The sequence below is a fragment of the Bemisia tabaci genome, chromosome 7 (genome assembly GCF_918797505.1).
Source record: "Bemisia tabaci chromosome 7, PGI_BMITA_v3".
NCBI lineage: Eukaryota > Metazoa > Arthropoda > Insecta > Hemiptera > Aleyrodidae > Bemisia > Bemisia tabaci.
The window spans coordinates 7,183,717-7,199,531 of NC_092799.1; the positions used below are offsets into that span (position 1 = coordinate 7,183,717).

The 15,815-nt window shown below is 39.3% G+C and overlaps 1 protein-coding gene across 1 annotated transcript in view; it reads right to left on the reverse strand.

Moving 5' to 3' along the window:
• Nucleotides 1-15,815, reverse strand: part of LOC109032661 (G-protein coupled receptor 158 smog) — a 193,281-nt gene that overhangs the window by 91,560 nt on the left and 85,906 nt on the right. The window contains exon 5 of the mRNA XM_072302120.1: nucleotides 3,465-3,612. Coding sequence (XP_072158221.1) covers nucleotides 3,465-3,612 — 148 coding nt within the window. The remainder of the gene's footprint in view (nucleotides 1-3,464; nucleotides 3,613-15,815) is intronic.

Genomic DNA, 15,815 nt, shown 5'->3' on the forward strand with positions numbered 1-15,815 from the left:
GAACTCTAAAAATCATTTGATTTTTTTCTTGAAAAACGCCCACCAACACAATACGTCGGAACCTTTTCCTCTACAGATCTTGAAAGATCGAAAATTCGAGAGGCAAGCAATCAATAAGCATTCACAAGATATGCATGGAAGAATAGCTTTTTGCTTCAAGTTTTTCTGGCGCTTCTTCAAAGGTCGGAAAGCGATTATCTGTCATCCACAAGGTTGTGAGAAGTATGATTCTTTCACAGAAAACCTGATTTCACTCCAGAGTGAGACTGATGAGAATTTTTTCGACTTCTCTTGGGATGATATGCATGGAAAACCGGTGAAAGTGTTCTATGATTATTATAACACTGATGATACACTTTCATCTCTCCTGCCGGGGTCCTCTCCGATATGGTTTTCGTTACACGAAATGGCTGTTAAACACTTTGGTTCCTCCGTTAACTGTAGTATAATCGAACATTTGATAGACCCAAAGAAAATCAAGCTGTATAACTTTGATGTAGAGGGTGGCTTAAAATATGGCATAGATTTGTATTTATTTGGTGATGCAATTATTTTAGGGGAATCTGATAACCCGCGCGTTGATTATTTGATGAGCATTGATACCGGCGCTCTATGCTTCGCAACGCCTCACAGTGGCTTCATGCCTCAAGGGCTTGTAATTTTCAAAAGTTTCACACCAATCGTGTGGATTTTGACTTTAATTACGATTTCTACTTTTATCTTGATTCAATGTGCTTTCCAGTACACGCAGTGTGCATCGCTTGGATGCCTCTACTCCGAAGCACAAAAAGATCATATCAGAGGAACATCATCGATATTGACCATCTACGCGTATTTCGTTTGCGGAAGTCCGCCCTCTCTTAACTTGGGCCGACTACTGACGGGAAACATCCTTTTCTCAATATTCAGTTTCTCTACAATCATAATTTCTACAGCGTTCCTGGGTAGTATGACGACATTGCTGAGTAAACGAGTCCAATACCCAGAAATTAACTCTTTGAAGACTTTGGAGGAATCCGATCTTTTCATTCAATTGTTACCGGGCGAAGGAAGCGTTGCAAAAGGTGGAGCTTGTTTTCAAAACATGTCTGAATCATTGCGAAGAAAACTAGAGCCCAATTATGAATTCTACTGGTTCGATATTGCTGCCGAGATTTTTCTCTACTCACAGCAAAACTCGTCTGATCAGGAACCGACGAATTCCTCGACGTCTACTGATGTTGGGGACCTTTTTGCGGCCAATGAAAATGTTTCAAACAACATGCGTTCGATAATGGCAACTGACGCTCTGCTGTTAACAATACCTTTCACATCAAACCCAAGAGAGAGTGTCACCATAGACAATGTTTTCCTACGTACAGCGAAAGAATACCACTTGGTAAGAGAATGCTTTCTGACGTACCCGATAATCTTCCAAATCCTGAGGAACTCGTTCTTTTTTGATGAGCTCAATCGTGTTTATGCTCGTTTGTTGGAAGGTGGACATGCTAAAAAAATTTTGTATGATTTACCGACTGATTTCATGAATGTTGTTAATTTCTCTGAAATGAAGGATAAAAATGAGCCTAGGGTGTACAATTTGAATGATCTACAGTCAGCCTTCATTGGTCTCATTGTAGGTTTATTAATAAGTTTTCTCGCCTTTATAGGGGAGCTAACGATTCATCAAGGTTACTTTCATGATAACTCTGTTGTTAAGTTACTAAGACGAGTAAAAGTGCCCCAATTGTGATCCATAATGAGGTGTTGAGGGCAATATATGTATATGTTTATAGATACATAAAAAATAATAAAATAATAAAAAACAACTGAATCGACTAAACTATTTCTAACTACTTATTTCTAGTTTATTGGCTTATATCCCACTAGATAATACCTATGCACACTGCACAGCCATTTCTAGACTAGATTTATCGCGACGTATAGAAAAGCATGACAGGTAGCCAGTTTTATAAGTTTCCGATCATTTCTGTCGCCGAAAATAAGCAAAAATAAGCGATTCTCTCATAAGTAGGATGAGTCCATCTCCGATTAGGAGTGGAAGGGGGGCACTTGCAGGGAAGCAAATTTTTTTAAAAGTTTAAGTATTTTTTTGGACCTCTAGTCACTCACTACGCGAGAGGCACGAGCGATTTTTCTGAGTGATTGGACATTTGATCATTATGATGTATACATTTCGGAGACTCTCAAGACAAGAATGATTTTGTCACAGAACCTTGTTACCGGAGAGTGACATCGTTTGCACAAGAATAGATATGTGGAGATAAAGCAACGATGGGGATCATTTCTTCAAAAACACATTTGCCTGGGACGTCAGTCTCATCGGGTGGAGGAAAGTGACAATCCGTGGGTCTCCTTGCGCGATTTGACTCGCTGCAGTAGCAAAAGTTCATTTTTACTTCCTGAGAAAATTATCGGTGGCGTAGGGCTCTAAAAACTGCTCAACGATACTAAAGTTTGAATTCAGAATCGCTATGAGCTCACTGGGGTATGAGGGTGAGTGTGTGTGTTTTTTTTAATACTTTCATCGCATATAAATGTCTCTAATGTGTTTGTTTTATTCTCTCTGATTGCATAGGTATTTATATCCTCATTTAATTTCCTTTTCCTTTAATTTTTCCTTTTTTGTAGCATCTGTGTCCATTTGCAATTATTATTTTAAGATAGCTTATTCCCTAGTATACATACATTTGATGCTTCAGACTTAATGTAAACTTATGTACATTTTTCTTCCAATTTTTCAGATAATTTTGTTCGCAATTTCACCTTACATTTTTGGAAATTGTAAGGAAAAAGTTCATAACTTTCCTTAAAAATAAACATTTCATCGGAGGAAATTTGGCAACTCTTGAATGTTCATACGGCGTTTTTTCTTAGCACGTCAGAGTGGTAGCTGGGGGAAACTTTAAAATGCTTAACGAGGGTCAGAATACTTTGATAACCCTCGGGGGATTTTTATTCTTCAAGTTTTGGTGGAAATTTTGCTCAAAACCCTTGATATAAATTCCTAAAATCATCTCTTGGACACACATTTGACATTTTTTGAGTAAGATGTTCCAAATCAAACAAAAACTAAAACGAGACTAATTGTCATATTTAATGAGCAAACAATGTCTCTGCAACTGAAAAATTCATAAAAAAATACACACGAGAAAAAAAAACAGTTACTCTACCGTTACAACGGTAGTAATGTCACACGGGATTCCGCAGTAGTAGAACCGTGGATTTTGATTCTTGTAACGATGAGCACGGTGATATGACCGTGTTCACCGTAATATTATCTGTGGGCACAGACATACTATTATGACCATGGTTATGCTACTGTGCTCATCAATAATATTACCAAAATCCACGGTTCCACTACCGTGGAATCTCGTGTGACATTATTACCGTGGTAACCGTCGAATAACCGTGTTTTTTTTTTTTTCCGTGTCGGTAAAGATAAAATTTAATAGGAGATTTACCTTGCATTTTCGCTTCTTGAAGATGATTATTGCTACGATAACTGTAAAACACATGCATCCTACTTGAACACTGATGATTAGTGCCCGAATCAGCGTTTCTGAGAACATCGAAGAGCATAGCTCGTCGGTCATGCATTCAGGAGCACATCTGGAAACAAAAAGGAAAGAGGTGATCACTGATTGAGCACACATTTTTTGTATAAGGAGTAGAGAAAAAATACCAAAACAGAAGATGTCATAATTGGCGATGTTGCATGTGTGAGGAATTTGCGATTTAACTACTGATACTTATGTAAAAGTTCGCGAGAAATACGATGGTGCCACTGGTTTTCTCTGAAATTAACTCCCAAGCTCAAAAAGAGCTCTCAAGTTGAGGCCGAAATGGAGGGGATATCCCACGCTATCCTGAGACATCAAGATGAACTCTCCATGCAAAGATAGGGAGCAAATACATCGACAGGGGCTGCCCTTTATTTCGGGACTCTAAAACTGAAAACACGGCATCACTGCTAATGTATTTGCTCCCTATCCTTGCATAGAGAGTTTGTCTTGATGTAGATGGGGACTCTCAGGATAGCGTGGGATATTCCCTCCATTTTGGCCTCGACTTGAGAGTTTTTTTTTGAGCTTAGGAGTTAATTTCAGAGAAAACCAGTAGCACCATCGTGTTTCTCGCGAACTTTTACATAAAAATCAGTGGTCAAATCGCCAATTCCTCACACATGCAACATCTCCATTGGACTACATTTTGCAATTAGGAACTATAAATTCCGGCTCGGTTTAAAAAAAACGTATGTCCCGTTAGTTTCCCAATAAACATGCCAGTTTTTTTCAGATGTGACAGAATTTATAGCTCCTAATTTCAAAATGCAGTTTAATTAATGTACTTCCGAATAACTGTTACGATAGCAACATGAATTTAGGCATTGCTGTTCAAGGATATGCTCCGAGGTATAATTGGACTAAATTTTGCCATTAGGAACTATAAATTCCGGCCCGGTTAAAAAACAACGTATGTGCCTTTAGTTTCCCTATGCACATAAGTGTTTTTTCAGATGCGCCAGAATTTATAGCTCCAAATTGCAAAATGCAGTCCAATTGAACCGTCATTCTCAAAAAGACTTGAGCGCCAAACATGAAAATACAAGAAAATCAGTAGAAACCGCATTGAACGCCATGTTTAAGTCGCAGAATAATTAAAAATGTCATGAATTAATTCATTGCTTTAATATTTCAAAGCTCTGAGGTAAGGGTCATTTAAGATGGGGATTAAGGCTTTCCTCGTAGATCCATTTTTGGCGCTTAAATCATTTGGAGAATGACCGATTCAAATCCGGTATGCTTCAAGGTACTCGTACGTTCAAGGTACTCGTACGTTCAAGGTGAATGTATAAATGTATGTATGAGCCGCTTTTTCGGCACGCTAGGGCGCTCTGCGACGCCTACCCGCCACAAGAATCTGTCATGGTAGAGATCCTCCGGAAGCTGGCATCTATCCATTTTTAAAGTTTTAAAGTTCGAGCTTAAAGTACTTTAAGATTTTCAAGGTGAATGATGGATAAATTGAAAGAAAAACAATGTACTCATCTTGCAAAAATCACCTATGAGGAATGAGGATGGCGCATAAATTGATTCAGTGACACTGTTGTTCGATGCGTTTGATGATTCAACCCGGAACATATCGATGGTGAAACTACCAAAACACGTACCTCGTTTGCAGTGTTTTAAACTTTCCTCACCTCAACAATCCGTTTACAAACAAAATCTATACCATTTACGAAGTTCTGACAGAATTGTCTCCGCGCAGAGAAGAAAAATCACGGTAGTTTTTAAAAATTGCCGTTGAATCGTATTCCATTTAAAAAATAAAATAAGACAGGAAGTCTGCAAGTCGCAAATCGAGATCCACGGTTTTGAAGTTTCACCGTCCATACGGATTGTTTTGATATCGATCGCTTTGCCGCGCGTTTTATGGGTGACAAGATTTAATGGCAGTATGGTGAGTGGCGAAGCCATTCACCAATGGAGAATTTGCAGGTGTCTGAAATTTAATGAATTCCGCCGTGTTTAAATGGACGTTACCAAGTGAGCTGCACAAGAAGATATTCTTGGTTCATAAATTGAACAATTATTGGAGGAGATATATGACAAAATAACCCAATCTGCTAAAATACACGTGTTTAAATGGGAAATTTCGCCACATGACGTCACTTGACGGTGAATTTTCTCACTTTTAAATCCATTTTTATACCATTTCCCACAGCAAAAAAATTGTATAAAAAATACTGCAAAATCAGCTCTTTAGGCACTTTCACATGCGAAGCAAAAAAAAAATGTGCGTGCAAATTCTCCATTTGCAAAACCTCCTTTTTTTCACGTGCTGCATTGTTAGATTCCTTACAAATTAGCAAAAACCACACGGAACCCACTTCAAAGCAGAAGCTTTTCATTTAAAAATCACTTTAATTTTTTCCAAAGAGTTGCAATTTCCTCAGCGGATGAAAACCATTAATTATGCAACGAGAAAGTATAAAAATTAATAACCCTGCATGACCGCGAAAATGCACCCTCTCAACGCGAGCATACTTGCGGAAGGGCACGATTTTGAGGCGTCAGTTTTTCCTCCTAGCTATCAATCAGCGGCGTGGCGTGCTTTGCGATATATCGATTGTCATGCCATTTAAACCTATGGAAAAGGGTCGATAAACAGGGTGTTCGCAGCGAACACCTAAATAATCGATTCTTTACCATAGGTTTAAATGGCATAACAATCGATATATCGCAAAGCACGCCACGCCTCTGCTATCAATCAGTGACGAAGCGTGAATGGTCGATTATCGGCATTTTCTCCATTTGAAACCATGGTAAAAAATCGATTATGAAAGTGTTCGTTGCGAACACCCCATTTACCGATCCTTTTTCAAAGGTTCAAATGGTAGATCAATCGATGTATCGCAAAGCACGCCACTCCACCGATATCAATTTCCCCTCAGGAATACTTCCCTTTTTTTAAGGGAGAGGAAAAGAAGGAGGAATTTTTCAGTGTCAACGGATCAACTGCAGCTGCCTCTCGATCGGCAAAAAGGAATGAGAATCTTTTTAATTTTTCTTCTTTATTCGCCCCTTTTTTATACTGAAAAGCTTCTTAGGTTTTAACAACTGCATTGATTGAGCTTCCGAACCTTTTTAAAGTTCGGACTCGGAGAAATTCGACGCATTCACGGGTTTCTGCGGGAGTCGTGAAAAGACGGATAATGATCGGGATAAATTGCACTCGTTCCATTCAGGTTCTCCCGGGTGAGTTTAAAAAATAGAATCGTTACCATGGAACACTCACTCCAAGAGACGAGCTAGGGCGTCATTAAGGTGAGAGTTTGGCTCCCTGAACGAGAAATTTGAAGGAGAGAATGGTTGGTACATGAAATAATGATAACAAAAATATTTTTTCGCCCAGCGCACAGTGGATCGAGTCAATACGAGAGTTTGGACAAATTTTGGAACCTTTAAACGCTTATAAATCGATCCGTTTATACAAAACTTCGAGGTGGCTAAAAGTGGCTCCATTGGTTTTCTCGTGAAATTTTCTTTCAGAGGTAACCGTTTAATTAAAAAATGTGACGAAATAAACATCAAAATTTGCAGTTTTAGTCAAAAAATTCAAGACCGACCCCCCTAATTGCCTCGATCCATCGGGCGGCGCTTCGTTCAGGAAAGCGAGGGAAGGACTCGAGGACGAACGCCCAAGGGATGGGCGCAGAGCTGATTCTTTTCGCTAGGGGATGAATGTGCATTGTGCATGTTTCATGTTTTAATTTTTGACAATTGTCCATTATGATAGGTCGAAATGAGCCTGTTGCAAACTTCGGATAGGGCAAGGAGAAGTGTTTTATCTCACGGGGAATGGCTAAAAAGTCTGCTAAAAGATGAGCGCATTTGAAAAGTCTGAAATACACACCTAACTTCATTATTCGCGTTAAAAATATGTTTTTTTTAAACGGTCCCTTCAGCAATTTTGTTCTGCCGAGGGAATGTTGCATGACCCACATCCAGAGATTTAAAAGCACGAGAGGGTAATTGGACACTTCTTTATTTTGGTGGCTATGCAATTCGAGCTATATGAAAGTCGAAATAGTTGTATCATGATCCTTGTTATTTTGGCGTTTATGAAACTGTTAGAGGTTGGAGATATACAAAATACGATAAAAAGCGTTTGCGTCAAGGACTGGACGCATTGAAAAAAATAACAAGATCTTGATCTTATATTAAGGACGCCAGATTGAGTCAACGGACCCGTTGCTGCGTTCTTACAGAAAATGGCTCAAAATCACGATGAGCGCATTGAAATAATCTGAAATACACTCCAAACTTCACAGTATGTGTTAATTTTATGCGTTTTTAAGCTTCCCACGTAAAAACGATACTACAACATGGGTGAACATTTTGTGAGTCGGTTCCATCCAAAAATTCTGCACAAGAATGCTGCACAATATTCAAAGTTGCTGACGCTTTATGCGCGCAAATCGTGAGGAGGCACCACGGTCTCATACGATGTAAGTATACACACGCCGATTGATAAAACCCCGTCTTGCCACGTGTATTTTGGCGGGTTGGTTTCAGACATGTTGAATAATTCGTAGCATCCTATATCGCAGGGGTTGGATGGAACGACGAAATGTTCCGTAGTAGATCGTTTTGAAACGGAAAGCTTTAAAAAACACATATTTTTAACGCAACTTGTGAAGTTAGCGTATTTTAGTACTTCAGACTTTCCCAATGGGCCGTAATTTATGAGATCAAGATCTTGTTATTTTCAAGAATGTGTCCAGTCCTTGACGCAAACTCTTTTTATCGTATTTTTTACATCTCCAGCCTCTAACAGTTTCATAAACGCCAAAATAACAAGGGTCATGATACAACTATTACGACTTTCATACAGCTCGAATTAACCACCGAAATGAAGTAGTCTCCTATTACCCTCTCGTGCTTTTAAATCTCCGGATGTGGGTCATGCAACATTCCCTCGGCACAACAAAATTGCTAAAGGGACCGTTTAAAAAAAACAAACATTTTTTTAACACGAATAGTGAAGTTAGGTGTGTATTTCAGACTTTTCAAATGCGCTCATCTTTTAGCCGACTATTTAGCCATTCCCCGTGAGAAACAACACTTCTCCTCGCTCTATCCGAAGTTTGCAACAGGCTCATTTGGCCTATCATAATGGACAATTGTCAGCAATTGGACAGCAACGAACAGTTTCATAGACCCCAAAATAACGAGGATCACGATACAACTCTTTCGACTTTCATATGGTTCAAATTGCATAACCACCGAAATTGAGAAGTGTGCAATTACCCTCTCGTGCTTTCAAATCGCTGGGTGTGGGCCATGTAATATCCCCTCAGCACAACAAAACTGCCAAAGAGACAGTTTTATCTCGTAATGAATACGATTTTTCTCACTGAATCGGCTCTGAACATTTTCATCGCGCTCATCGTATTGAACATGACAATTTGATGTAGACGCGAGGATTGTGTCGCTTAATATCCGGTCTGTCGGTCAATAGCGCAAAAATTAATCGGAAATGCGCCTCGAACAAAAGTTTTAATGATCATCTGATACACTCAGCATTTGTAATTTGCATTTTATATTACGTAGCGCGAACCAGATCAGCTCATAGGGTCGAAGTGTTTACACAGTAAACACTAAACAAAGCAATCCCACACGAACGCGATTGTTCCCAAATGTGAACATTGACATACTTGAACAGAAAAAGTGATAACCATGTGATCGAAACTACCGCGCCAAGAAAAAACGGCGTGCTAAAATTTGAAGTTTGCCAAATTTTCGTCAAAAAAGTGTGTGTTTTTTTTACATGGAAAACAAGCAGTGAATAACGCTAACGTAGTGTGTTGATGAGGCGCGTCATTGACTTGTAAATATCAACCTGATGAGTTTTCATTTACAGAAATTGTAATGTAGGTAATCAGCATATGAAGGAAATTTACGATCCGACTCTGCGAGGTCAACACTCATACCCCGACGAGACCGCGTATTGTGAATGTATTCGAACGAGTTTAAATTTCTTGATCTGCTACAAGCAAAAACTTATCAGCCTCTTGAAGAACAGCGGCTACTGAGTAATTTAAGCCAAAAAAGAAAAAAATTCTGTCGATTTTTTGCGGAAAATGAAGTCTATTCAAAGGTATTTTGGGGCTATAGCCAAATCACCAATAATAAATACCGTTATATTATGGGAAAAAGAAATTGACACGGTATAAAAGGAATTTCATTAAATATCGACGGTGTAAGTCGGCAATCACATATCTCGTTTGCGGTGTCTAAAAATCTCCGCATCTATGTTATTTTTTTAAAGGAGAACAAATTGACATCATTCTTTGAAGTTTTTGCAGAATTTTTTTCGCACAGAGAAGAAAAATCACGGCAGTTTTAAAGAATTACCGTTTAGTAGTTTTCCGTTTAAAAAATAAAGTATGACAGGAAGTCTGCGACGTCGCAAACCGAGTTATGTGATTGTCGACATACACCGTCGATTTATATGGGTTTTTTTTTCATCGATTCAACTGAGAATAATCCATGCAGAGTATGGAAACAATTCAAAATCATGAGCTGAAAAACGCTGACTCCGCGAGTTTAAATACTAGATCATAATAGAGCGGAGCGGCGCGGCATGCTGCCGGCGCGGAACAACCTAACCAACCGGCGCCTACAAACCTAAGGGGATACTTCACGCATTACGCAATGCTTGAAGTATCCGCTTAGGTTTGTAGGCGCGAAAGCGCGTTCCGCGCTGCCATCATGCCACGCCGTGCCACGGCGCTTCAAGCAACTATTTCACAACAGAAGTGTTGCATAGTATCATATGAAATTGAAGGCGCTCCAACACATGAAGAATGACAGGCATCTTTTAAGAGTACAGATATTTCCTCGCACAGTAAATCAACTACGACACAAAAAGAGAGCGGTAATCCAAAAACTCACTCTATTTGCTGACTTACGCCGTCGATATGTCTTGATTTTTTTTTCAGCATCTTTCCATGCAAATTAGTTCAGCTAATGTCAATGCTTTATTCATTCGTGAATTGAAAGTAAGCAATCCACATCTCAAAAATCCACCGATTTGCCGTAAAAAATCGCAAGAACCCGTTATACCAGGTCGATAAATCCACTCTTTGACTCCAAAAATTGATAAAAGATTGAAGCATCGGTAACTTTTTTCACAAGCGTTCAAAAATGCAGAACGAGTCCGCCAGTCACTTTCCGGCAAGGATCTCACGTACTCGACACATTGTATCTGATCGGGGGTCGGAACGATCGAAAAGGTGGTATACCACATAAACGCGCCAAAAATTGATAAACTCGGGGTAAGAATTGGACGTGTTAAATCGAAATCAACCTAACTACACCCGACGCTGCCTAATTTCCTTTGTTAGTTAATTTTTTGAGCGTAAAACTAAGAAACTCTAAAACTCGACATGTTCTGAGCACATTCTCTATAATTTAGGGAAATGCACAAAAAGTTAGAAAGTGTGTAGTACCGACAACATCAAAGAACTAGATGAGAACTGAAAAGTTCCCTGTTGATAAAATGAAGTATGAGGGAAAGCTGCGAGATTTGAAATGCAGATTTTTATTAAATCCGTTTAATTAAAGCACTGGAAGGAATTAACTCAAATTTTGAATTTTAGACAATCTTACTCGCAATTAAATGTAGCGCATTACGTAGAAATTTGGCGAGCATATTGGAGGGGTTTCTCGAGCAAGAACCAGGTGATATTTGACGTTACCAGATTGATGTGGGCCTTTTTTGTGTTGTTGACGAAAGATCTTTTTTTATGGATTCTCTTAAAAATTGAAGGGAATTTGCTTTTCATGACAGAGAAAATTCCCTAAAATTTTCAAATACCACACACAACCATTCTCCTTTAAATAAAACACATGATTTTTCAGTTTAAGCTCAAACCTCCTTATTTATTAGTCCCTACTGTCCATCTAGTCTCAGGCAACGGGCTCAAGTACTCAAGCTCGGGTCAACATCAAACATCTAACTGCCTGGAAATCGAACCCGGCACCTCCTATAATTATACAGTCGACGCCAGTGGCGTTACGTGCTTTGCGATATATCGATTGATCTGCCATTTAAACCTATGGAAAAGGATCGATAAACAGCCTGTTCGCAACGAACACCTTAATAATCGATTTTTTACTATAGCTTTAAACAGGGAAGTATCGATAATCGCCACTGGTCGACGCTTTGATTTCCGACCTTCAATCGGGACGTACTTTTTGAGCTTTTTCACAATATTCCTTGTTCAAATTTTTTGTATTAATACCTGACGCACTACAGCGTGATAAGATAATCGAAATATCTCAAGAAATCCTAAAATTCAAAAATTACCAATGATAATTTGCAGGCAAATTTTGTATTGCTTCATATGAAAGTGCTTAGAGCTGATTTGACAGTTTTTTATGATTTTTTTCTGATATTGGAAATAGTAAAAAAATAGTGACGTCATCTGGCGGTATTTCCCATTTAAACACATGTATTTTAGCAGAGTACATAATTTTAACGTATCCTCTCCGATAATTGGACGTATTTCTACCAAACAGACCTATAAGGAGGTGAGAAATATGGGGTGTGCTCGTTAGTTCTCTTTGCGTAAGAGTGAATGAGAATAATAAAACGCCAGTGACGTTAGCGGCAACGAAGCCGCCCGCCTCCGCCGCCCCCGTCCGCCCGCCTCCGCATAAACTCATGAGCCCTGTCCACAACGCTCTCTTGCCATGCCCGCGGCTCATGAGTTCCGCATTCAGTTGGCACATAGGTCTGTTTGGTAGAATGTAAAATCCCGCTTTGCCAATTCTTCAAAAGGAATCACGTCCACTTTTACATTGTTTCTTATGCAGCTTCTTAGAGCACACCCCATATTTCTCACCTCCACATAGGTCTGTTTGATAGAAATACGTCCAATTGTTCAATTCATGAACCAAGGGTATCCTCGTGTTCAGTTCACTCAGTAGGTTCCACTTAAACACAAAATTCATCAAATTTCAGACACTTGTAAATTCTCTATTGTTTGATTGAATATCGTATGGTTCTTTAAAAAACCGTAGATCAAACTTAAAACAGAACACTTTTCGAGAGAAACTTTGACAACATTTGAGCTCTCATAGAACGTTCCTACTTAACACGGCGGGACAGGAATCATGCAGTTAGCCCGCGGACATAAAATAGACATAAAGCGAAGCGAATTGCCGCGGAAAGCGTTGCTCTGCGGTCGAATCGCATTTATTTTTATTTGAAATTGATAGCGCTGTACAGATTGGAAGCGCTGTCCGTCCTCCTGTTGTTTTTGTGCCCCGGTTTTTCGCTCTTTTTTATGAAGGGCGAGCTATCTGCCGCGACGGTATTATTGCAGACCGACGGTCAAATAAATAAAACCCGCACCTCCACCCCTTTTTATCTCTAACGCAGATGCACAGGGACCCGCGGTAACCATGTTTTTTTTTACTGAAATTTTAATAAGAGCGGAATGGACCAGTACAATGTTAGAAATCTTAAAAACAAGCTGTGATCGCTAACACAGTGTGTTGATAAGGCGCGTCATACTTGTATATGGACCGCCCCTGGTAAAAATTGGCGATAGGAGATGCGTTTTAAAATACCATAGCAGTTCTTATAGCCGACTAAAGAAGGCTATTGAAAATCATATGGATGTTTTTACGATAACTGGAATAGTTTTGTCGCCGTAACAGCTAACACATTTTTCGGTCATATTTTTAGTAGAAATGAAAATTACTTAAATTTTTTCGCATTAATCTTGAAAGGGTTGCGTATTATAACGCTTCCTAATGATTTGTTGCTCCACTTCTCAATTAATATTATGTAAATTCCGAAAATGTGCTGTCGTTTACGCGGTAAATGTCAGCGGAACAGACAGCACATTTTCGGCCATTTATATATAGTGAAATTAAAAAGTAGAGCAACGAATCTTTGAAAAGCGTTGTAACACGTAACCTTGTGTAGATTAATGCAAAAAAATTCGAGTGATTATCATTATTCTAAAAATATGACCGAAAAATGTGTTGTCTGTTATGGCGACAAAGCTATTCCAGTTATCGTGAAACCACCCATATAGCTGGCTGTAGAAAGCGGAGCAAATCATATAGCTGGGCTACGCGAAGCTATAAAAAAGTATTCAGTTGGGCTAAAGTTCCTATCGCCGGGCTTTACACTTTATCGCCATTGGTTATAAAAGGGTATAAGAAATTGGGTAGAAATTCGTGTGCTTTGGAAATCATTAAGTTTAATACGGAACTACCTTAACATTTACAAAACACACATTATATTTTCCTTTAAAACATATTTTTTTTCATCAATTAAAATGAGAATAATCCATACAGAGTACGCAAACATTTCAAAATCATGAGTTAAAAAACGCTGACTCCGCGAGATTAAATATTAGAGTCCAACACAAAACGGAGCGGCGACGCACTGGCGCCTACAAACCTAACAGGGATACTTCACGCATTGCGCAATGCGTGAAATATTCCTGTTAGGTTTGTAGGCGCTAATGCGCCGCGCCGCAGCGCGCCACGGCGTCTGAAGCAACTATTTCACACCAGAGGTATTGCACAGTATCATACTCGTAAGATATTGAAGGCGCTCCAACATATTAAGAATGACAGGTATATCCTTCAAAAGTACGGAGCTTTCCTCGCAAAATAAATCAAAATACTACGGCACAAAAAGAGAGCGGTAGTCCAAAAACTAACTAAGTCCTAGTATCCGTATTTAGTAACGTTTAGCATAAACTTTATCGTCTGGCTGTTGCTTAATCGCCATCGGCTATAAAAGGCCATAAGAAATTGTACAGCCGGCTACAGAAGCTATTGGAAATCTTACAGCCGGCTTTAGGTCTATAGTATTTTGGAGCACACATTCTACTGCCAATTTTTACCAGGGGCGTTGAACAGAAAGGAGCCAAGCCACATCAGCTATTGCCAAATTTCATTGGGCAATTTAATTTTATACATGAAAACGGTTGTACGTATTTTTGTGAAAATTTCAGTAAATTCGCTTTACAATGCGAAGCAAATTCCTTAACATTTTTGAAGGAATCGGCACAAACGTTCTCTCGTAAAAAAGTTAACTGCCCAGTTAAAGTGGGCAATAGCTGATGTGGCTTAGTTCCTTTCTGTTGAACGCGGTCCATATATCAACCGCCTGATGATTTTTCATTTACAGAGATTTTAATGTAAGTAATCAGCATATGAAGGGAATTTACGATCCGACGCTGTGAGGTCAACACGTATACCTCGACGAGGTCGTGTATTGTGAATGTATTTGAACGAGTTTAGATTTTTTGATCTGCTACAGGCAAAAACGTATCAGCTTCTTGAAGAACAGTGGCTACTGAGTAATTTAAGCCAAAAAAGAAAAAATTCTGTCAAGTTCTTACGCGACAGTATGATTGCAGACCGATGGTCAAATAAATACCCGCACCGCCACCCCCTTTTTAACCCTAACGTAGATGCACAAGGATTCGCGGTAACCATGGTTATTTTTTACTGAAAATTTAAAGAGAGCGGAATGGACCAGTAAAATGTTAGAAATCTTGAAGTGAAAATCGGAATAAGTTTAACCTCGGAGCTTATTTTCCTCCCAAAAAACCCCCAATGATATACAGGAGGAAATGTTGCAACGCGCTGTGCACTCAGAGGCGAGACTGAGAGGTATAATCGAATATTGGATGAGAGAGAAGTGCCAGAGTAAATCAAAAAGTTCACGCCAAAATATTATTGACTTCGGCGAATTTTTAATCAACGGTATCCCTATCTCTTCTTCTCTTTCTTCTCCTCTTTCTCTTCATTAATCCCTCTTCCTTCCTTCCTTCCTCTGCCCTCACCCCCTTGAGCATTGTTATTATAGCTTATCTTATTATTGCGAGTGCGTCGCTCAGCGACTTCCAAGAATGGCAGTGAGCAGTGAGTGCATTTACGCATTCGCCAAAGAGAGGGTGTCAGGGGAATGTGAGAAAAGCGCCCCAAGCTCCTAATCTAGCAATGTTGCCAAATCCTGGGACCTATATTTGTGTTTCCGACATCGTTTCTTGTTACAATATAGATTGATAACGGTTTGAATCCCTTTAGTAGTTATATCCTTAACGATGGCCAAAGTGCGAAACCACGTATGTCCGTTTGCGACGTTGCAGACTTCCTGTCTCACTTCATTTCTCCTTCGGAAAACATGTCGACCTAATTTTTTGAATACTGTCGTAGATTTTTTTCCATGTCAGAGGAATATTCTGTATGGATTTCAACCTGTAATGT